Source organism: Acartia tonsa, chromosome 2, assembly GCF_053477335.1.
Source record: "Acartia tonsa isolate MP-2025a chromosome 2, ASM5347733v1, whole genome shotgun sequence".
In the NCBI taxonomy this organism is placed as follows: domain Eukaryota; kingdom Metazoa; phylum Arthropoda; class Copepoda; order Calanoida; family Acartiidae; genus Acartia; species Acartia tonsa.
In genome coordinates, this window is record NC_137261.1 from 4,821,145 (window position 1) to 4,844,936 (window position 23,792).

The 23,792-nt window shown below is 31.9% G+C and overlaps 1 protein-coding gene across 3 annotated transcripts in view; it reads right to left on the reverse strand.

Moving 5' to 3' along the window:
- Window positions 1–2,758: 2,758 nt before the first annotated feature.
- Window positions 2,759–23,792, reverse strand: part of garz (Sec7 domain-containing protein garz) — a 32,246-nt gene continuing 11,212 nt past the window's right edge. For 2 of the 3 annotated variants that reach the window (XM_080179991.1, XM_080179980.1), the window contains exons 22-40: window positions 23,505–23,543; window positions 23,096–23,205; window positions 22,605–22,738; window positions 21,644–21,737; window positions 21,279–21,400; window positions 20,587–20,701; window positions 20,150–20,249; window positions 19,780–19,849; window positions 19,190–19,243; window positions 18,710–18,835; window positions 10,745–10,841; window positions 9,517–9,606; window positions 7,333–7,394; window positions 6,876–6,966; window positions 6,168–6,311; window positions 5,632–5,901; window positions 5,280–5,343; window positions 3,806–5,146; window positions 2,759–3,688 (exon numbers count right to left, since the gene is read on the reverse strand). In XM_080179991.1, coding sequence (XP_080036117.1) covers window positions 3,594–3,688; window positions 3,806–5,146; window positions 5,280–5,343; window positions 5,632–5,901; window positions 6,168–6,311; window positions 6,876–6,966; window positions 7,333–7,394; window positions 9,517–9,606; window positions 10,745–10,841; window positions 18,710–18,835; window positions 19,190–19,243; window positions 19,780–19,849; window positions 20,150–20,249; window positions 20,587–20,701; window positions 21,279–21,400; window positions 21,644–21,737; window positions 22,605–22,738; window positions 23,096–23,205; window positions 23,505–23,543 — 3,218 coding nt within the window. In that variant the 3' untranslated portion in view covers window positions 2,759–3,593. The remainder of the gene's footprint in view (window positions 3,689–3,805; window positions 5,147–5,279; window positions 5,344–5,631; window positions 5,902–6,167; window positions 6,312–6,875; window positions 6,967–7,332; window positions 7,395–9,516; window positions 9,607–10,744; window positions 10,842–18,709; window positions 18,836–19,189; window positions 19,244–19,779; window positions 19,850–20,149; window positions 20,250–20,586; window positions 20,702–21,278; window positions 21,401–21,643; window positions 21,738–22,604; window positions 22,739–23,095; window positions 23,206–23,504; window positions 23,544–23,792) is intronic. The other variant, XR_013884850.1, reaches the window with a different exon arrangement.

A 23,792-nucleotide genomic window follows, 5' to 3' on the forward strand; every position in this document is an offset into this window, starting at 1 on the left:
CAGTGCTGCCAATAAGACATGGATTTTTAAATGTTTGAAATTTTTACGTAGTATTATTTTAATTTTTTTCTTCATATTTTTACTGAAAATTCAAAAAGTGGTTGTGTTTCAAAGATTTAAAGCCGTGGCCACGCGTAGCCAATTTTATTTAAAGATCGCTGTTAGGTTAGTGGCTGTGCCTCTGGCAGCGGCAACGGCATTGGCTTCACATTTAAAGATCCATCTCTGTTTTGTGGGTACAGTTTCATATAGGTCATGCCTCCTCTTTTCTTTTAATATATACAATTGGAGCGACAATGGAGAAATTGTTAAGTACTACGGTTTTTTTGTTTTATCCGTTTTGCCACAGTGGGATCTTTTGCCAAAAAACGGGACATTTAGAGTAGACAAAAGTAAACTTCATTAAATAAGCTTGTATTTGAAGAAATGATGTAATTTCTTTTGCTTTAACTCGGAAATAACTTAAATTTTACCTCTGTTAACTTCTAATGTGCATTTGGTAAGTACGTCTTGCTGTTTTGGAGGAGCGAAGCTACCCTATTTTTAAAAAATCTATAAAACTTCATAACTTTAGTTAGGATAGGAATATTTTAACAAAATCAACGTCTATGTAAATATTTCTTCAACGCAAACAATGTTTGTGAACAAGAATATAGCGTCAGGTGCACCCATTTCGAGTCCCGGCATTTTTAGGTAGGCCCAGTATAAGTAAAATAGGACACTTATAAGGCATGTTTTCAAATATTTTTTTTACAGATATAAACAACAATAACATAATTTTCAAAACTTTTTTGATTTTGTGTTAATACCTTTATTCTAGGTCTAGCTATCTTCATTTAAAGTTTGTATAAGAATATAAGCATAATTACTTAAATTATATTCTCTCTCAAACGTATATTTCTCTCTCTCTCTCTGATGCGTATATAATGTTTTTGCAAAATTATAATTAATCTCCGAATTTGAATTTCTGCTGGACCAAAACCAGTTAGAACTACAAATTATTTTAGAACACATGAAATTTAGCAAATTTAATTGCTAAAATAAAAGTATTTTTAAGTCATCTTTATTTAACGACTCCTTTATCCCTTAAATGTCCATTAAAACCGCGAGAACGGCAAAAATCGTTAAAAATCACGCCAACGGCGGCAAATAACGGCGAAACGGTTCGCCAGAGGCAAATGATGCATAAGTCAATAAAGATCCGCCTTAATAAGTTTGAAAATATTGCAGAGATGACTTTGGGCTCTAAAATGACTCCTTCCCCCTCTAACGGGGGAAAATTTGAAATTAACAAGAACGAAATTGTTCAAACCATGCAATGTAAAATGCTCAATTACTCAAAAACGGACAAGAGGCCCCAGGTTGTGAAAACTGTTTTATTCACAATACATGTTGTATATTGATATTATTATTGCAAAACCCGGGGCCTCCTGTCCGTTTTTGGGTAAAATGGAGAAAACTGATTTTTTGGGGTTAAAAATCTTAATATTTTTGGTGAAATTTTCTCACAAAATGTCAATTTACACCACCCAAAAAATATTTTTTTAAATTTTTTCTTTAATTAGACATTGGTACAGGTATCTGAAAAGTACCTCAATAAATTTTTTTTTCATAAGATGAACATAAATGTATTTTTTGTTGCCTTGAAAAAATTGTGTAAAAAAATCTGGAAAATCATCAAAACTGAAAAGAAATTTTTCACTACCTTTTTTAAAAATGGCATAAACCCGCCAAAAATTAATATTTTAAAAAAATTTCTTTTCTAGCTGTCTACTTACAGCCATTATTAGGTCCTAGGATAGATAAAAGTCGATTTTAGATTTTTTGGATGTCCCGATTTTTTTCAAAAGATCCCACTGTGAATTTTGATATCACTAAGTAATGAACCGATTGATTTCACCATCTTATAGAAGTTTAACCCGGGGTGTTTTAGAGCTAATTGAATATCAAATTTAAGACTTGGGAAGATTATCCCCAACACCCCACTCCACTTTGGAATAGAGCTATAGATCTTACCAACATTGTGGAGCCGCCATATTTTGCTGGAGCCGTAATTTTCGTTAAAAACCAGGAATAAGGTATAACCAACAAGCAAAATAAACCTAAAATAATATTTGGTTGGCAAATGGAGAGGTTGTCAATTTTACGATGTGTTGCCCCCCAACGACAGCTGAAAACACGTATAGGTTTCGTGATTTTTTCCCGAATTAATTTTGTTATTGGTAGAAGCTGGTTAAAAACGGCTCCAGCTCCGGGTTAGCTAAATAGATTTTTTATTAATTATAATTTGGTCCCTCTGTTTAGTTATGTGAAAATGCCCCTTTTAAGTTTTTCAAGTCCATTTTTATCAAAAGATGAACTTTATAACCTTCAAAAATCAAAAATAGACGAGGGAAAAAGAATTATGTTGAGTCTTTCTTGATTTTTAGGTCGAAGCCGGAGCCAAATCCGGAGCAGGAGCCGCACCAAAATTATACGGCTTCGCAACGCTAGATCCTACACCAGATTTCCATGTTCTAATAAGGTGAAATCTGAAGCGGGCTCAAATAACGATCCTTTATAAGATTAAAACCAGTTTTTTAGCCCCGAGGTGCCGAAGGCACGGGCTAGAACAACTGGCTTTAACCTTATGATTGTACATTTTTATATTTGTAGAAAGCTGGATATAATACGATGCTAGCTTTTTCGTATGGATGAGAACCGGTTCCTATCCACCGGATTCGAATGAAGACGAGAAATAGCATTAAGAAATCCAGCAATGATTACACAATAATATATTTTTAGGTCATACATAGACTAAAATTCAACATTTATATAAATATATTAATTAAAAACAATCACATTAGAAAAACATAAATTAAACAAAAAGACACTCTATACATAATACATATATTACAATAATATATTAGGTATTACTTATTATCAGTACTCATTAAATAAATAAATTTTAACCGGACTCAAAATTTTGTGTAAAATGCAATTTTATTTTTAAAAAATTTAGATTATTTTATACTATCCACCAATTGGTTATAGATTATTTAAAATAGGATGGTTTTATCTCCATAAATTATGCAAAAATACATTACACTGAAAAACAAACTCCACAATATCGTCTTAAAACTAAAATATATATTTCTTTACGTTGCCTTAAACAATATTATGTAAATTTTAGGAGGTTGAGGGGTATGTTCCGCTTTTTAAAAGCCAACACAAAGGAACTAGGCCAAAAAAGAGTAAAAACTGCACTGGTATTTTGTATGTCAGTTGCTTTAGTGTAGTACAATGTAGAGCAATAAAAAAATACAGCATAATCGTTGCTCTCGCCGAAACCACAAATTCCCGTGAAAATTGACCGTTTTCGGCGGTTCTGTAGCCGTTTTACAAGTTGTATAAAGAAACTGCGAATCAAAATTTTAACTGGAGTTCCTTTGTGATGACTCAAAAAGAGTGACATCTGCCTTCCCATTTAAACTTGTTAAAAGTAGTAATAGATCTGTGCATTGCATACCAGGTTCATATAATTTTATTTGGTTTAAAACTAACACACAATACACCTAAATTTAGAATTCTATAATCACTTTATGAACTGGTATCTACTGCTGCTCTGGTTGATTGTTATCTGTTTGTAAATTGGTACCTACTGCGGCGAGAGCTGATGTTGGCTGTACGGTTACAGCTGTCGCGGCTCCTAAGATTAATATTTTGCTGTTAATCTATAATAAATATAAAAAGTTTTTTAAAATAAAAAGTTAAAATCCTGCCACCATTTAAAATAGTATAGTTGTCAAAACACATAAAAAATTACCTGGAGTTGCCAACAATGTTGTCTGGAATTGAGGAAGCGTGGCTCCTGCCAACAACGAAGACCTACTACTCCAGGCAGGATTCTGGCTGCCGGCAGACAGCGGCACCGGGGCTGGAAGGGCTGAGCTGTTATAGGGCGGGGTTATCACAGGCGAGTTGGATGCGGCCACCACTGGAGTTGGGATTGCAATAGGTTTTGATGGTCCAAGACTGGCGCCTAGCGGAGCAGCATCTATTGGGGCAAACAGTGCATTGGTGCTAGTGTATTTGCTAGAGTTGGCCGCAACATGAGAGGGAGAGTTGGGCAAGCTAAACGCCGAACTACCCATAACAGGAGGATCTAGAGGGGTTACGGGAGGTATGCCAGGAGAGCTTAGAGCTGTTTCTGTACCAGTCTCAATTGGATTGTTTTCAACTACAGTAGCAGTAGGTATATCTTCCTGCTTATCAGCTTCAACGTTGGAGTTACCTTCCTCGGTTGGCTGTTCTGTATCGGTTGGCTTTACAGATGACGGAAGGAAAACATCATCAATAAGTCCACTAGTATTAGCGTCTCTTTTAACTTCTTCAACTTTGTCTTCTACTACAGCATTTTCTTTCACTTCAGTGGGATTTTCTGGCTCACCAACTGGCTTAGTTTGTTCAACTGGAGGTATTACAATGTCTTTATTTACAACTGGCTTGGATTCAATGTCACCAAATGTTTCCTTCCTAAGACCCGGCAAGAAAGCGTCAATTTTTTGCCATGTAACAGCCCACAACTGAGTTGGCTTTCCTGTTTCTTCAAAGAAGAACAACTCTTTGCCACTGGTATCCATAACAAGCAGCATATTTTTCAAGCTTTCGGGCAGCGCGTCAGCGAGAAGGTCAGTGCTTGCTGTTGATATAAACTGCTGCATAAAATCTAAAATTGTCAGCCACAACGCGGTAAAGGTTGGTAAGGAAGACAGAGGAATCAAATGTTGCAAAAATACTTTGTTTAACATCATTGCAGCACGTAGCTTTGTCTCCTCCCATCCATTAGAAGCCCGACCCTGAAGGGTAACTGGCTTAGACTCCAACAACTTGCGAAGCATTGGGAATAAGACACGGATGAAACAAAACTCCCATTGGTTTGACTGCAGAGATTGCAGGTCTTGGATAAGCAAAGCTCTCTGTAGAAGAGTCAGAGCTTGAGTTCGGATTTCTGGGCGTCTGTCGGCGCACAGTCTAGCCATGCCCTGCAGAATGGGGCACCATGCAGAATCCCAGAGGTTGCTGTCACATCCTGATACAACAGCTTGTGTGCCAGCTGTCTGTTCGGTATCACCTCCAGCCCCTCCAACGGCTTCAGCTGCCCAGGCCTGATTTGTTAAATACTTAATGACTCTTCTCTAATAAAAAGATTGAAAGGCCAACTTTTATGTGTTTTAAACTTTCAACATCAAATGAAGCAAAAAATAAGAAATATTGGGAGTGTTTATTAAGTATAAATTCCTGGTGAACGCCAGCCGCCTGACTGTGCAGCGTATACATCAGGTCAAGTAACTGCATTGTAACCTAAAATAAAAACATTTTATTAGAAAAGTTTTTTTTTCAGTACGAAATAGACCTTAGGATAATTTTTATCTTGTGTTGACTATGATTTTTTAATGTATAGAAATGAGATACAACCATAGTTTGTGAATATTTAAAAAATAATCTTAACGTTTTGATTTTAGATAAAATATTTAAAATCAGATATACCCAGCTTTCGCATTATTACTTAATCCTGGTCTGATTTTGCATTTAGTCCTTAAAAATGCAACTTAACAGTGATAAAATAGTTGTATTGAATTAAAACCCGACCTGTCCATATTCCGCCAAAATATCCTCTTCCTCCTCCTCGCTATCCGCATCATATTCCGCGTTGCGCGGTTCCGACTGCACCCGACGCAGCGGAGCTCCGCTGCTGCCCGTGCGACCTGAACGCGATGACCGCTTGACTGCGCTGCGCGCCGCCGTTGACCGCTGGGTGTTTAATGTTGCCCGGCTACGGCTGGCTTGGTCCTGACTTCGGAGTAGGGAGTCTTCCTTATAGCTAGCCTCTACAAAGGTTCTTATTGCGGCCACACATGCCTGGATGAGGTGAACAACTATTAATTTTATTATGATTTCATTAGCTTCTGTTTTGTACATTCAAAATTAAAAAGAAATATATCAAACTAATAGTATCAAATATATTTTCAAAAAACTTAATATTAGCATTCTTATTAAATCTGAGTTTAAAAATAAAAAAAATATTTCCAATCAGTTGCCAAGTTAATGTAATATTAGCTTCCTTACTAGACTATTTCTAGTGGTATATTAATAGTAAATACTTTTAAAATTCTAGATGTCCTTGCCTGGAAGTTTTCAGGGGTGATATGTATGACGTCACGTATGAGGAAAGAGAGCGTGTCACATGACTTGAGGAATGAAATGGAGTCATGCATGACAATTTGTCTTGTCAGAACTATGTTGTATTTTGGTTCTCCATCCTTCGCATCCTGCAATAAAGAAAGATAAACGTCTGAAATAAATATGATATTGATAATTGACAGCCACATTTTTTTATCAGTCTCCCCACTGTTCAATTTGACATTATACCAAGCCAAAGTAGTAACTACCACTTCGTCAACATTAACAATCAGGAAATCAATACCATATAAAATAATTTTAACAATCTGAAGTCGAAGCCGCATAAAGTGAATGCTAATTGCAGCACCCACCAAAGCACGAGCCAAACTGATTACATAATTTCTTACTAATCGTCTGTGAGAAAAAAAATTGTAAATATTGGGTTTTGGGTAAATAAATTTCTTTTTACAAACTAGGTACAAGTATGAAGCGTATTTAAGCTATTGGCTGCACATGTGGCAGTTGCGAATTATTAACAGAAACTTTAGTCCTACAAAAGCTTAAGTTTGAATTTAGCTCCAATTAGATGTACTAATTTTGGATTTACCTTTCCCCTCAACCAATTTGAAAATACTGAAGTGTACATCCATTTTTAAGCTGTCTTTCAAAGAATTTATCTGCATATCTACACTTCAATCATCTATAATTCATACCTGTTTTTCATCCTTGCCCAGATCAATCCATCCTCCAGAAACTGTTGGATCCTGCCGGGTACTACCAGCATCACTCTCGCCTCCTTGCCCACTGACAAATTAAAAGATTAATCAATCGAAGTTGTTAATAAATTGTTTGGTTTGTATAGAGGAAACCATTTCTTCTTATCCTAACCTATAATAAAAATTTGTGTACATACATCCCAATGATGGTTACAAAACTGCCTCTTCTGTACATTTCAATTAGTAATTGATACGTTTTGACACTCAACTTTATGAACCAATTAATTGAAATTCAATAATAGTCTCAAAAGTTGTTGAGCCGACGAATAAGAATACGTTATCATAAAACTTTGGAGACTAGTGTAATAAACAGCCCATTTATCCCTTCCTCCATGGATAAGATTTACTTAAACTCTATTTACTTTTCATGTAAGGTAAGAAAAAAATATTTTACCTGTCTTCATCAGTAGGTAGGCCGGGAGCAGTATATTCTGGACTTGCTCCAGCACCTACAACCTGAAAATAAAAATTATAAATATCAGGTATATTAGGGTATAAAAAAAATAATGGCTGATAAATTGATGTACATTCCAAATGATTATAAACGAAACTAACCCTTCAGTACATTTAAAATATTGGTGAAAATGTTCAAACATTGCTTGTTTGAACCAACCAATTTTCTTTTAATAAATGTAACCAAAGCAATCGAATAAGATAACAAGTTCATAAAACTTTGGGTACCAGTATAATTGGGTACCATCCGATTAAACGCATGTAACAGTATAGAAAGCAGAACACCAAACCAAGAAAGAATATAAATGCGACAAATGATTATGTTGTAATTTTCTTAATTCAAGACCTTTCCTGAAAATGTTTTGCTTATAAGCCCCTAATTTTTCAAAACAAAATTAACACCTAAATATTTAAAAGTAACCTGCCAAAAACCTAATTCCACAAATACAATACTAATAATAAGATTTCATATACCTAGTCAACTGTCATTTTCTGGATTTGAATATAAAAGTTTCTGGAGTTTATAATTTTACAACATTATAGCTTAAATTCTAAATAAGGTATAGGATAAATGTACCAGTACACTATGTGATGTATGTAATGGTTCAATATAAAATAGGGTCCTCGGATCATTCGGGTACATAATATAACATCACAACAACAAGTTTTCAATTGTATAAACTTTGTAATCATGATATTTAACCAGCATTAGGCACCAGTGAAAAAGTTTGAATCCCTATCCATGGAAACTTGATCTATATTGTTGGAAGTACCCAGATATGCCAAACTTTGCTCTTACAATAGATGTAAGCAAAAGAGTAATAGTCGAAGGTGTAAATGGTTAAGACCCATAATTATAAAATACTTCTTGTTTATTCACGAAAAAAGGCCACAATATCTTTATATTTAGAAAAAGTCGAAAACGTCCAAGCTAATATTGCTTGATTCACTTCTGGGTACGAAATGAATTAAATTGCTAAAATTCAAAATGTATATTAATTTCCTAGCATAGTGTAAATTAATTAGAAAACTGTAAAAATATTTGTTAAGATTACCAAAATGTGGCAATTCAAATGTTTATATCCATAGAAGAAAAGAAATGGATAGCAGTTTATCTCATATCAGGAATAAGGTATAGTCAACAAGCGAAATAAATCTAGTATAATATTTGGGGGGTAGATAAGAATGTCGTATTTACTACGATGTGATCCCCCAAAAATCTTTGAAATATCAGCTGAAATTACCAAAAAATTCGAATTAATTCAGTTGTTTACAGCTGATCTCATATTATCAATCTAGTACCTACTCTATTCTAACTCTCATTTATTGCTATAGTTACCCTTTCTATTAAACCCTTTTATCTATTATCCCTTCTATCAAGTTTTAACTTTTCCCAGATTTATTGACAATAACTTATAAACCTTTTAATGGGGAAACAGAACATAAAGAACTAGTTTTAAAGGTTTGAAAATTAGAATTTTTAATTATATCTAAAATTTTAGTTAACGCATATTTTGAAATTTCATATTAAAATCTTTTTTTAGCTCGTCTCATGCAAAATGGGTTAAATAAATTTCCACGGTCAAATAAAAGGATAATGTATACTTAGCGTTGTGTAGAAACTATAAACTAATACATTATACATACATACAAGCATAATTTATAAGTTTAAGCGTCCATATAAAGGTTTTATTCATCATTTACTTAAAATCTTTAGATGGATAAACTTGGCATCGTTTAATGGATGGATGCCAATATCTATAGGAGAGTGTATTCATCATATATTAAAACTTTTACTTTTTTGTAGAGATAGTTTAAGGAATTTTAATTCATTATTTTTTTTTATCAAAATTAAACTAAAACCAATGAGATACTAACTAATGAAAAATAAACCTCGCGAACATAGGCCAATTTTTAGCTTTGGCCCTCTAAATTTTTCAGAAGAAACTGCTGAAACATATCAAGGGCCCATGTGGTCAACCTCTTAGACACAAATTCAAATGTTGTAGTGTTGCTACGCTCGTTTTTAAAAACAAAGTCATTGGAATTTCTTGCAATTTTTTGCAATAAGCCTACACTACTCTAGACTAGAAATTTAAAAAAAACCTAAATATAGAATTCTTACCTCTAATAAACTAAAAATAACAGACCAGTCTTGTTTGGAATGAATATTAGCTGCATTATTCCTCAGTAGCTCGTGAATACCATAACTTATCTAAATATAAAAAAATAATTGTTATTTTGTACAGCATGACCCTCAAAAAAGTATTTTTAAGCATCTGCAGCCCTTATTTCTCAATGAATTTTAAAAAAATGCATATGTCCTTGTTCTCCATAGTATTCCACATAAGTAGATATAAAGATATTTTTTTTACCTCCATTAACACCGGAGATTTTTAGAGCTAAAGTTTTGAAAAAGTGACTGAGAAAAAGAATTTTTTTTTGTTTCTCTTATTTTTTGGATGGTTATATTATGTTTTTCTGGCAACTGAATAATGAGACACAAGAAAAACAAGTTAACTAATTATTTCTTTTTTATTCCACCAAAAAATATAAATTTTTAATGGCAAAAAATACTACTGAATGAATTGATAATTTGCAAATTTTAGGTTATTTATTAACCTTTATTTGAGAAAAGGATTAATTATGACAGTTGCTCCGCCTACTTTTCTGACATCTCAATAATTTAATAGGGGGTTAATTAAGCTTTTTAGACAAAAAAATCATTATGTTTTAATTTTATTTTCTTCATAACTTTTTTGTTATTAAAGTTAGGATTGTGAAACAAAAACAATTTTCCTGCTATATTCATAAAGATTTATTTGTTTTTTTAATCTTAAAAAATTTTGCCTAATAAGTAAGTTTTTCAATATATCATTAAACTAAAAAGACTCAAAAAATATGTGTAAAAAATGCTTTTTACTCAAAAACTAAATTTTTTATTTCATTTTTGTATAAAGTTTCTGCTAGTAACAAAAATAAAAGGATTTCTACCTTAATTTTGCTAAAAAAGTCGTTTCATGTTAAAAGTTACTTTTTCCTCAGTCACTTTTTCAAAACTTTAGCTCTAAAAATCTCCGGTGTTAATGGAGGTAAAAAAAATATTTTTATATCTACTTATGTGGAATACTATGGAGAACAAGGACGTATGCATTTTTTTATAATTCATTGAGAAATAAGGGCTGCAGATGCTTAAAAATACTTTTTTGAGGGTCATGCTGTACACTTAGACCTAAAGAAAGCATTTAATGATCTAACAGGACAGAAACTCTTAAAAAGCCAATGTCAATTGAACCATAAGGCCTTAAATGAAAATATTTTTATCAAAAAATCCATGTAAAACTTCTCAATACCTGTTTTGAAACATGATAAATTGCGCCCGGTTTCATAGCCAGTAAAATTCTTAAGGATTGGACCACGGTTGAGGCTACCTCTTCCTTTCTTGCCAACCTGAAATAAAAACAAGGATGATATGTTTTATTAAAGCGCAGAAAGTCGGTATTGTTCATTTCCCAATGTAATGTAAGAATTTATAAAAAAAAAACTAGCGAAAGTGTCCTTACTATTTACAATCTCTATTCGACAAAAAATGGCTATAAGACTCAAACATAAAAACAAATTAGGCTATAACCATTCAAAAGGACCAATGAAAAACTTTTCTACAAAATAAAAGCTGACAAATAAACAAAAAACATACTAAATGTTAATTTTTTTCGTATACCTTTACCTAAACAGTTGTACAAACTAAAAATTATGATCGTTAAATTCCAGACCTGTTCAGGTATATGGTTTATTTCTTTTATTTGCAAAATGAGACTATAAATCTTATATTAAGGATTTTAATGACTTTTTCTCTAAATTTACTTTTGAATGATACAAAATTGAATCTACAGTTTATACCTATTCTTTCCACATCTTTAATAGAAAAAAATACTCAAAGTGTATAAAAGGCAATCTTAAAATGTAAAAAGTGTTTTATCTTTTTTGTCATTATTTTTTTATACTTTTTTCGTTAGGAAAATACTTCTGGATATATTTGTTCTTGTTTGTATTCTTTGAAATTACTTTGCGACATCAATGCATGAAATTTCAGAGGCTTATTTATGAAACTTAAAATGAGAAAAAAAAGACGACAATTAGATACCTAAGGTAAAAAACATTATATTCTTTGTACTATTTTCCAACAGGAATACAGAAAAAGAAACAAAGCTAATTCTGAAAATCCAAAAGTAAAATACAGACAGAAATAAAATAAAAATCTATTTTCTTGTACTATACCTATCTAATCTGCAGAAAAAGAAAGTTCTCCTATTATTTTTCGGGAAGATGTTAGATTTAAGTCTGACCGACTATAACAAGACAATTGGTTTAGTACCTATCTGCTTTAGTTGTCTACCAGTGGCTGAGCTCCCTGCAACTAAGGGCTCCGCATAACGGGGTAGGGAAGGTAACAAAATAGCCTAAAACCATCCCAAGACTTATACTTAAAGATAAGATATACTAAAACCATCCCTTTTCATATGTTAAGATTCCCTGAAAAGGAGACCTCAATCTGTACAGAAGTTATAGAAAGCTTAAGCTACGTAAAAAAAACTTTACTACTATATATAAAAGGGTTAGACAACACCAGACAAAATAACTAACTTAACAAACATGATGTTTTAATGCCAAAGATATATGTCTTCATAACGCTACAAGTTCAATAACATTGTTTAAGAATTACTAAAAATTACAAATATACAAAAATACGTTATAATATATATTTCATAAATGAGGAAGTAATTGTACAGGTTTCTAACTGTAAAGGTTTATAACCCCACATTTTCTCTTTTTTTATCAACGTCTATCCCATTTATTTATTCTGTCTAATAGAGTAGTTTACTTTATGTGCAATTACTTCCACACCATAAATACTATAGCATCAGATAATTTGGAAATTAGGCTGGTTCAATTCTTTTCTTCATGGCTTTTAACAATAAATAAGACTGGACCAAACTAAGATATTTTTACTACACTCCTAAATAATTCTGGAGACTAATCCTATATGCTTATCAGGTACCCCAAAGAAAAAGAAGGGTTTTTTCCTCGTGTGATAATTCTTAATAGGGGAAGATCTATCCTCCCCTAAAAAAGTTAAAACCTTCCCTAGATATGAAAAAAAGTTTTATTGTTAACAAGGATAATCAAATCTGCCCTGAGGTACAGACCTCTTTTTTAACTTTTTTACTTCGACTCCATAAATAAGCAACCATCATTACTAGGGAGAGGTCTAAATTTCATATTTTATCTAAATAAACAAAAAAAGTAGACTGGATCATAAAATGTACTTCATAATCTTATAACTTGATATAAAAGGAACAGGATGTTTGTTAGTCTGTTTTTACCGAAGTATCCCGCTAGTCATTTATATTATATGTATATAAGTTGAAAAATTTGATATTAGTATGATGTGAGTTATAAGCAAGTCCAAAGTTAAAAGACTCCGCCAAAACTATTTGATTTACTTTTAGTACTTGGTTTAGAGGTAAAAGTTAGCTTAAATATTTAAATATCACTTATATTATATGTATACAAGTTGAAAAATTGGATATTAGTATGATGTGAGTTATAAGGAAGTCCAAAGTTAAAAGACTCCACTAAAACTATTTGATTTACTTTTAGTACTTGGTTTAGAGGTAAGTTAGCTTAAATATTTAAATAAGTATCCCTAGCAATTTTCTTACAGACTTGATAAATAGAAATGTCTGTGTATTCTATCTTAATTGAAATCTAATCGTACTTTAACTTATATCTTAACAAGTACCTTTTAGTTCATAAGTAGAGCAGCTAAAGATTCATGTCTAAATTATGAAATAATTCACTGATGCAACATTATTGTATCCCATAGAAAAATTATCCCCTTCCCCCAAACCTACAAAAAATTACTCTGTAGTAAACAAAATAAAACCATCTTTTTACGAAGGTCTAGAGGAATAGATTTGTTATTACTTGGATCTTACACTAGATTATTATTTACTTTAATAAAGTGAAACTTGTAGCAGGCTAAAATAACGATTTCCCATTCCCTTTTATCTCATCAGCTCCCGTCCTACGAAAAAAGGGAAATAGCAACCTAAATTGACGACAATTTTCCCCCTGTCATAATATCCACGTATAGTCTATATCCATTTCTAGAAGCGAATTTTGGTGAGTAGTTGCGTTTCTTAAAAATATTCTTTTGAAAAAAAATTGAAAAATCTAATTTAAAGAGTTGAAAGTCCAACATGCATCATGTATAAAATATATTAACAATTCCTTAGAACATTTCTTAGCACTTTATAATTTTATCTCAACAAATAGACTAAAAGTTGTGAGATGGATGGGGGTAATGGATAACTTAGAGTTAAGACAGAGCTTTTAATTCATTGTATAAGTTTTATTTTTTTCTGTTTCATTTTCCTGCAAATATTTCTTCCAACTTTTATTGTAAGCTGCTCAGTGCTTACTTGAGGCAAACAACAAACAAATACCCCTTCCTTTCCCTGTACTACAGAGCAAAATTTATGAAAATAAAATTGACCTAGATCTGTAATATAAGTATTTCGAGTATGAAAAGCAGTATCTATAAAACATATTGTAGAAATCTTACTGCAGCAAAAACTAGCGCAATAAAATATTTATAATGCAAAACTTTACTCTCCATAACATCAGATAAGAATTCAGAAAAGCTATGCTTATACCTACTGATAAAAAAAATTTACAGGATCTCGGTCTGCTTGTAGTAAAGAATCTCGCTTTTCGCTGAACCGATATGGTCTCATTTGCAGTGTAGATTCTCATACGTTTTTAACTATCACTGTTGCACCCTCAGATGTAAGAACTTTATTTTAGTGTTAGGCCGAAATGACTTAGCAATTGTATCTGTAAGTACGTCTAATAACACCCTTTGCTATTTTTTAAATCTGAGAAATTTTTTTTTGCAAGAAAATTGCAAAAGTTCGCAACCTTTTTTAGCACTACTACCTAAATCGAGTTTTAAAACTTTTTATATAAAATCATTTTTACAAAAAATATCAATAATTACTTAAAATTAAGCCTGAAAGAAAAAAATTCTCATTACACGTGTTAATTTTCATGTTTTAGGTCTTTTTTTGAGGAAAGCATAACTTCTCCTTTTTTGACAATAATCTATCTTTTTAACAATTCAAAGTAAAATATAATAAAACATAACAGTTTTTCTTGAATTATCAGTTGAAAATTTCATCAAACATGCAATTTAAGTGATGAAAACTTTATAAAATCATTTTTTGAATGTTTAGAATTACCAATTTTCTACATTTAAAACAAAATTTAAAAACATTCTAACATATAACTTCAAAAATCAATAACATTTTATAAAATGATGTTTCAAAAAATAAATCATTAAAGGTTATTAAAATGCATTTGAAATTACTTAAAATTAAAACGAGAATATCTTTTTACACTGTATTCTGTGTAATATGGTTTAAGTGACATGATTAGTAAATGAAAAATTTCCTAAACTCAATAAGCCTTTTTGTGACTATGTTAAAATTAATTCATTTTGTTTTATATTGTTTTTTTATTCAAATATTTAACAAAATTTTCCCTATGTCAATAAAATAAAGTCAGTTTTTTACTGTATCCAGGTTTTTCTTTATAATTATAACAATTAAATATAATATAAATCTTCATTATCTTTTATTTGAATTATCAAACACATTAAAATGTGAAGTGTAAGCTAGAATAGCACTTTTTTCAACGAATATTTTAATGGCATTATATCAAAATAATTCCTCTTAAATATCACACAACATATGATTGGGAAGTATAGCCATTTCTTGGAGGTATAATATTTACAAAAATACCATTAATTCTGTTTTTATCAGAAGTAAAAAAATTGAACAATTCTAAAACAATGTGTGGTTGTCTAGATATTGAGTACACTAAGACTACGGCTCTGTTATATTGAAATAATGTTGCAAAAAGAGGGGTTCTGAAAGTAATCTTCCTATTTTTTTTAAAGAACCAACAAGTACTGTCAGTATCTATTTTCTTGTCATGTAGCAGACAATCAAATCATAACACAATTTTCATGATAAAATATTCAGGTTTCTACTTCACATTTTAAAAAATATACTGATCAATAAAATGTTCAAAATTTTACTTTGTACTAATTAAAAAAATATGTTGTAGTTCTTATTTTAAAGTTTCATTTTTATCCCTGACAAAATCATAGACGACTTTTAAAGGGATCTTATCTAAACTTTTTGAAGAAAAACTTAAAAACGTTAATTAAGTATGAAACTATTTTCTTCGATTTTTCTGAAGTTATTATCGCATTCTATGGGGTTTTTATTATCATTTACTCATATCGAAAGTGCCAAACATTGTACCCCAACTTATTCATTTAATAAAAAACGAAGCGTGCTATTTAATGGGAGGGTACTACCAACAGAAATAGCCACTAGAGAGAAAAAATCCCCACATAATTAATTTTTTGGCCTTTTATTTATAAATCAAAATATGAAAGGGGAAGGGGAGCCGAGATCTTCTCTCTCCCTCACCACAGGTGCCCCAAAAGGCCTCAATGATCATAGCTGTCATTTAATAAAGGTTCTCTTTTTGAAACTCGAAGGGCAAGTCTTTGTGGCGTAAGTCCATAAACCTAATATCTTTAATAAGAGTATGGTGTGAGGCCTTCCAAACAACCAAATGTTATATTGCACTATATATTAACTTGCCAACAAGTAAGTAAACAAAATAATGTTTGGTAAACGATAGACTCAAACATAAAACCTCCTTGACAACTTTGCATGGTAATAAATTTCGACCAAGGCTTTTCGACAACTATGATTAGCAATTAGGAAATACATGACTTTGTTGTGAGAATAGTTATCCCTACCCTCAGATATTCTCTTCTTGGCTCACTTCTTTCAGTTTTTTATTCAATTTTGTCTGGGGAGAGAGAGAAAGTTGAATTTAAAATTCTAAATTACATTTTGCTTTAAATGAGTCAATTTACATTCTGCATGGCGGAATTTTCAATAGTTAAATTCAAAGTTAATATATAAATACATGTTAAGAAATTCGCAACTGAAAACTCGTGACTTTATCTATTTTTTGGAATGTATATAAAGGAAATGTTTTATTTTTAGGTAGTATTTTATTTTAAGCTTTAAAATCTGATTAATGGGGGCAAATGGCTAGCAGCAAAGTTTATATTGATGACTCAAAAATGCTCAGTGACCGCGCAATTCAAGTAAACATGAAGTATGATTGTAAGCTTCAGCATTTCGACTATAGATATTTTGGCTAAACATTCTTTCGTATTGCCGACTTGATTCAATTTTTTTTTTAAATATGAAATGTTTAAAGAATCCAATATTAAATCTATTGTAGATATTACCAAATAAAAACCACTCAAAAACCATTAAAATACAAAGTTTATTTTTGTTAAAAACAAAAATAAACAGCAGACTTAAAGAGTTGCTTGTAACTAAATTTTCAAATCTAAAACTTTGGCTTAGCTGAATGAAATATTCATATTCATTATATTTTATGCAACTTCCCTCCCACACCATCTCAATTCAAAGTAGTTAACACAAAACCGTTGAAGGGAGACGAATTATTTTTGATTAAGAACAACATAGGAGTGAAACAAACGATGAAAACTAAAGCAATAATAGAGTTAAGGCAAAAGTAACGACAAAAAAATCAACAAATTCCAATTTCATTTTTAATCAAAGGGAAGGAGACCTACTAGTACCCATTCACTTATGTATCAGTTCATTTTTTGTCCTTAAATCTAAATAGTTTTTTGCTAATAAATCTCTATATAAAAGGAACAAGATGTCTGTATGTGTGTACTGTATACCGAAGATCCTATGTGTTTCTCCTTTACAGTGTAGCTTCTCATATGTTATTGGAAGGTTTAGAACTATTTTGGTGGTGGGTTTCACCACTCTAAGAGAAATCGCCCCTAGAAAATAATGAACTCTCTTAGGAATTATTTTAGATTTTCTTTTTGAAGATAAAATTTCAATTGTAAGGAGGGGTACTTCTACTTTTTCACTCAAGTTCCCATAGAGGCCTCTGAAGGCGTAGCCGCTAGTCTAAAAATAAACTGCTGAAATTGAATATTTAATTTTGCAAAAATTTCACATTTTGTGTAAAAACGCTCATTTTTCTCCATCACATCAATTTGGTCTTTTCCACCATCATTTTTATACCAAGTCAGGGATAAGGAATAAATTCATTTTATTTACTCAACAATAAGCGGGACGGACATTAGACTATACCTAATACGGACACATCAACGTCAGGTCCAACAATCTAGGATCTAGGTATTAGGTTAAGTAACACCCAACAACAGACAACTAGCTCTTTGATTGCACGACCTTTGGCTGAGAGTCCTTACTGTGCATGGTAGGCCTGTTTCGGACCATGGCATCCCATTCCCTTAACCTGTCTAATAATGTCGCAGCAGTAGGAATAATTTTTATAGTCTTTAGTTATGACGCGGTGTTGAGCCGAGATTCAAGGTCATCACTTCTCAGACAAAGAGCGGATATCTATATGTGAATATAAGTTTTTAAAACTATAAAAAAAATTCTGCAGATCCCTGGATTCGTGGTTCCTATTTAACCTTATTTGTGTCTAGAGAGACATCATTGATAAGCATTTAGTTTCACCCGTCTCAAGTCTAGCACAAAAAAATAGTTCATTGACATAGACAACATTTTATAAGAGCGAGGATGCTCTGTAATTGAATTACATCTCGTGATATATAAACTAGATACTTTAAGGCATAATAAAGTCATTTTTAGACAAATTATCCTATAATATAAAGTAATAAGCTTTTTTGTTTGAAGCGAAGGATCTCGTTAACCACAGAACCGATATGGTTCTCTTTTAGAGCTAAGCTTTGTATAGGCCATGAGATGGTTTTAGGCTATTTTATTTTTATAGACAAGTCTGGGTATAGTTTTAAGCTATTTTTCTGCCCTTATTTAGCCCTTCGAATATAGAGCCCCTAGATGCTAGGGGCGCAGCCGCTAGTAGTACATAAGGTAGTAAGGTTATTTGTCTATCCATTTAGATTTCTATAAATACTAAAACAATTGAGTTTACCATTTCTGAAAAGCGTCATACATGTACCAGAATGGTTTTAGGCTATTTTAATTTAGTCTTGGGATTCTTTAGGCTATATTTCTGCCCTTTGAGCATTAACACCTACACTGGGAGCGAAGCCAAAAGTGAAACAAAAGAGTTCATGCTCTTTTTTTTCTGAAAGATTTGCACTTAAAAAAAGCACTCACCTGACAGTAAGTCTCATTAGTGCAGTAACAGTTCTCTCAAGGTGGAATAAAGTGTCTAGTGATGAAGCTGTAGCACTTATTAGTCGGGATATATGATCGGATACACTTCGCCAGATTATCAATACCCTGAATAATGTGAGAAATGGTTTGTTTATTTCTAATACATTGGCTTGGGCACTCTGGCTTAAAATTGGAAAGTGATTTTTTTTAAATTTCAGTCAAAGTCGTAACAAATACCAAGAAAAATCCAAGCTCCTACTGTAGCAATTTTAATAGTAAGAGATGGCTGAATGACGCGTCACGTTAACAGGCGAATAGGCGTATTAATTGCCATGTTCAGTTGGAACTTCCAACAAAATATCGTGAATCAAAGCTAAGATTTATATTAATTGGGATAACAAGAATATTTTACAAAGCTAAATGATGGTTTAACCACTCCCCCCTCCCCACCTCCAGAGTTTGAAATCTATAAATGGTTACCTGTCTCTATTAGCAATTGTAATTCTAGTAATAAGTTCTAGGAAGAACATCGTATCCTGTTGAAATAGATTAATATTTATCAATAATAATAAAATATTGAGTTAAGGTATATCAGGGACTTTAAAGGAAGCCTGCAGGAAATAAACAGCTTCTTTTACTGTTGAAGACTGCCACAAGTAGACCCAATAACCTTAATTTGAAGCCTCCAGTTTCAATAACAATAAAGTTATACCAATGCATTTTATGCCCAAAATAAGATTATATCCTGCAGGCTTCCTTTATGGGACAATGAACAATAAATTGATGTACGATAAATTACGATAAACGAAATTACTTAATCTGTATATGAAAATCATTGGTGGAAAAATTTGGACAATGAAGGTTTGTACAACCCGAACCCAAGCCAACGAGTGAGAGATCGTGTTTTTAAAAAGTTTGGAGACATGAATTATTTACAATTCAATTTTCCCATAACACTGTACCTACTAGGTAAAAAACATATCTATAGACATTGATTAACTTTGTTATAACATTGTATTGCCTTCACTTTAAAATGATCCAAGTTTAGTTTATGATAAGTATTAATCTATTCCTGAGAGTCACTCTGATTGCTGCCAACACTCTCCAGATTTGACCCTTGCACCAGAAACTTCATCAGCTCTGAAAACAAGGAATCAATCAATTCATTTCTTTTAATATTTTTTTCGGTTTATAATTGTTGAATTAAATACAATACTTTCCGTTATTAAAAAACATCTATTTTTAACTACATAATTTTAAGACTAGGTACCTGTAGATAACATCTTAATCTAATTTTCAAATATATATATAATGTATCTAGGGATGAATTTATATTATTTTCTATTTACAGAGCCCCTTTATGCAAGTGGGGCAGCCGCTAGTTACTCAATAGTTAATTAAACCAAAGTGTTTAATTTTGCAGATTTATTTAATGTTTACCTTGCAATGATTCAGTGAGAAGGAACTTTGATTCCGCCAGAAGATGTTCAGGTGAACACTCGGCAACTGTTTGTCTAGCAGTTTCTACGGCGTCTTCCTCCTATCATAAAAATAGATGTAGAATATACGTGGGTGGATATAATGACTAGGGATAAAATATCGTCAATTTAGGTTCCTATTTCCTCCAATCATTTATTTGTTAGTTTGCATTGGATATCCAGTGGGGTTAGAGGGGTTAAGAGGGGAATGGGGAAGATTGTTATTTTAGTCAGCTACAAGTTTCACTTTATTAGAGTACATGATAATCTGGTGTGAGATCCAAAAAACAATAAATCAATTATGATAAAATTATTAATATTTTAGTCTGCTTCATAATAAAAAGAATGCATTTTGACTTAATTTAGTGAACAAAGTGTTTTTTTTTCTTTAAAAATTACCTCAGTTGATAAAGATCTTGGTGCTTCACTTGACATGACAATGAATGATACCAGTGAGTTTATTAATCCTGTATCTGCTTTCTCCCTGGGTATATCCTCTCTGTATAATGAAACTCTGAATCAAGAAAGATAATGAGTACAACCAGTTTGTATATAAATTCGATAGACAGTATAAGACAGACACTTCCAAAAAGTTCACCCTGGAAAATGCGGATGAATCTAAGAACTGTACCACCATGATAAGAGTTTTTACCACTCTCAAATATCACTCCTGTGGTATCCATTATACCTAGGGAGAAAGGGGTCTTTGGATTGTAAATTACCAAAGATTTATGTACACTTTATCTTATTCGTTGTCTAAAAACCTTTGGGTACTTTTTTTTTTTGGTAATGTCCTATTTTTTTAAACCAAAAATACTAATCTACAAAATGGGAAAATTCGATTATCATTAAGGATTATCAGTTTATAGCCCATTGTTTAACCCTTGTAATCCCCCTGCATTTTACCAAACCACTCCCCTTTTTTCAATTTTGATCCCCCCCCCCCTCCAAAACAAAAAGCTTTAAACTTAACACCAAAATAATAACTCTTGAAATGGTTAATAGAAATGAAGAAAGCCTTGAGGCACTAACATCCCATCTAAAGCAGACAACCAACAAAAAGCACTTTGTTATAGAATACAACGTTATACCTTCCAGAAGATTCGATATAATCCTCGGCCTCCATCAAAGATTTGGGAAGAAGTTGGCATCTGAACATTTGCAGCAGACATTGGACAAGATTCCTCCACCCCTCTCGTAGTATATCACCATACTAAAATTAAGTATAATTGTATAAAGTTTATTCTATCTTTTACACTTAAAATTTATGAAAATTTAGCCTTTATACTTGTAAGAAGGCACGAGTTAGCTTTTATTTATGTCTCACTGAATCCCAACCCTAAAAGTATTGTAATGGTATTTTTTTATATTATAAGAGAGATATAAAATTATTCCTAACTGCAATTTCAAATCGAAATAAAAAATGCATGTCAATAGGTATCAAACTATTTATTACCTTGTGTGTAAGACTAAACACAGCTCTAGTGGCCAACAATGCCTTAAAGTTGGCTCCATACATTATCTTCAAATTCTCAGGGGTTTCATTCGTACTGTTTGGATTATTTAAATTAATTTTTAATTAGAAAATAACAAATAATGATGATAATACTTCGTACTAAAAAGGAGAAAATGTAAAGGGATTTCATTAGGCTTAAAAAGGGAGAGGTAGGTTTCGGGTAAAATCCGTAAAGGTTATGTGTTATAAATTAAAAATAGTAGTAGAACGATAAAAATTTATGTTAACTTAAAAATTTTTTTTTGTCTATAGTTATTTTTAATAAGAAATACACATATTTAGTAAATATTACCTATCGTTCTACTATTTTTTTAGCCTTAAAACACACACCTTTACGGATTTTACCCGAAACCTACCTCTCCCTTAGTATTCTCCTTGACTAATGTTGATTTATCCATACGGCATCAAGACATGGAGCTTATAAACATAATATTCCGTTATTGTTAATATACGTTCATCTCCTTTTTACCAGGTATCTAAAGGGATAAGACAATGGCCGCTAAATTGATGTACATCCCCAATAATGATACATAAAATTACCCCTTCAGTGTTAAAACGTTTAAAAACTCAACTTAATGATCCAACCAATCAAAATTCCCTCATGTCCCCAAAGTTGTTTAGCCATCAAATAAGAAAACGCTATTACAAAACTTTGAGGACAAGTATTAAAAACAGCCCATTGTCCCCTCTATCTCGCATAAAACGTTTGAACACACAACTTAATGATCCAACCAATCAAAATTCCCTCAAGTCCCCAAAGTTGTTAAGCCAACAAATAAGAAACCGTTATTATAAAACTTTGGGGACTAGTGTTATAAAGAGCCCATTGTCCCCTCTATATCTGCATAAAAACACTAGTCAACACAACAAGATATGAATAATGTTATTAAAATAATCATTCCTGAGGAGTGTCGTAAACTTGGTGAGCGTGGTAACCAGGTTATCCAGAACATCTGACATGGCGTAGTGTGCCGCAACCATGGCGCATTTAGAGAACCCGTCCAGAGACCGACGTAGGGTCTCACCATCAGAGGACTGAAATGATAGTACCTATGAATTTCAGGGATCTTAAGGGATAAGACAATGAACGAAAAATTTATGTACATCTCTAAGGATGACAATCAAAACCTATAAATTTGTTGTAATTCGTGTGAAGACTTAAATAGTTGTTTGAAATTTACAAGATCTTGTATACGGCTTGACTTAAAGCTGAAGGGGAGTACAACTTCTATAAAAAAAACTTAAAAGAGTATATTATTCAAAACAGATGCAGAGTGTAATACCATGGGCGAAACCACTAGAATAAACGGTTTCGTAAAAATCTAAGAATTCATAAAAGAATTCATAATGACGTAAATAATCTTCTAAAATGAAACTAGCTATGGTAGATACCTTGTCAAAAATATAGGATAGTGCCGCCACAGATGGTCCCCATGTGATACTGAACAGATTATGATCAAACATTCCATTATCTGTCTCAATAAATTCTTCCTCGTCCTCGCCTTAACAATAATCCTCATTTAGTGATTGTTTATAAAAAGGTATGAGGGACCCGATTACGTGATTTATTAAGTAGCAATAGAGTGATCGGAAGATACAAACTAGGTAGTTTTAACCATTTTTTCAATGGCTGCATAGTGTAGTTTGTATCAACCAATCACGCTATTAGATAACTGTAAAGCTACTCTTTCTTAATCAAACAATTATGGAAAAAGACCTATCTTTCACTAAAAAAGCATCAATATTTAAAAAAAAAGTTTCAAGATGAGCAATTTTTTTAATTTTTAAAAAATGATCTTACCTCGTTTTAATAAAACCTTCCACATGTAATTTTCTTTAACTGAAAACATACATGAGTTTAAATAATTTTATAACTCTACAGCATATTCTTAATTCTCAAGTATTCTCAAATATATTAAGGTCACAAATAAGACAATGTTTTTACTTTTTAGGTGGGGTAATAGAGATTGTGTTCATAGATATCTTAAATGTTTAAGCATATGTTTAGGCGTTTTATATGAAAACTTCTTTAAAGATGGTCATCTTCCTTCCTTATGGGTAATAAACACTTTTTATTCCAAATATGAAA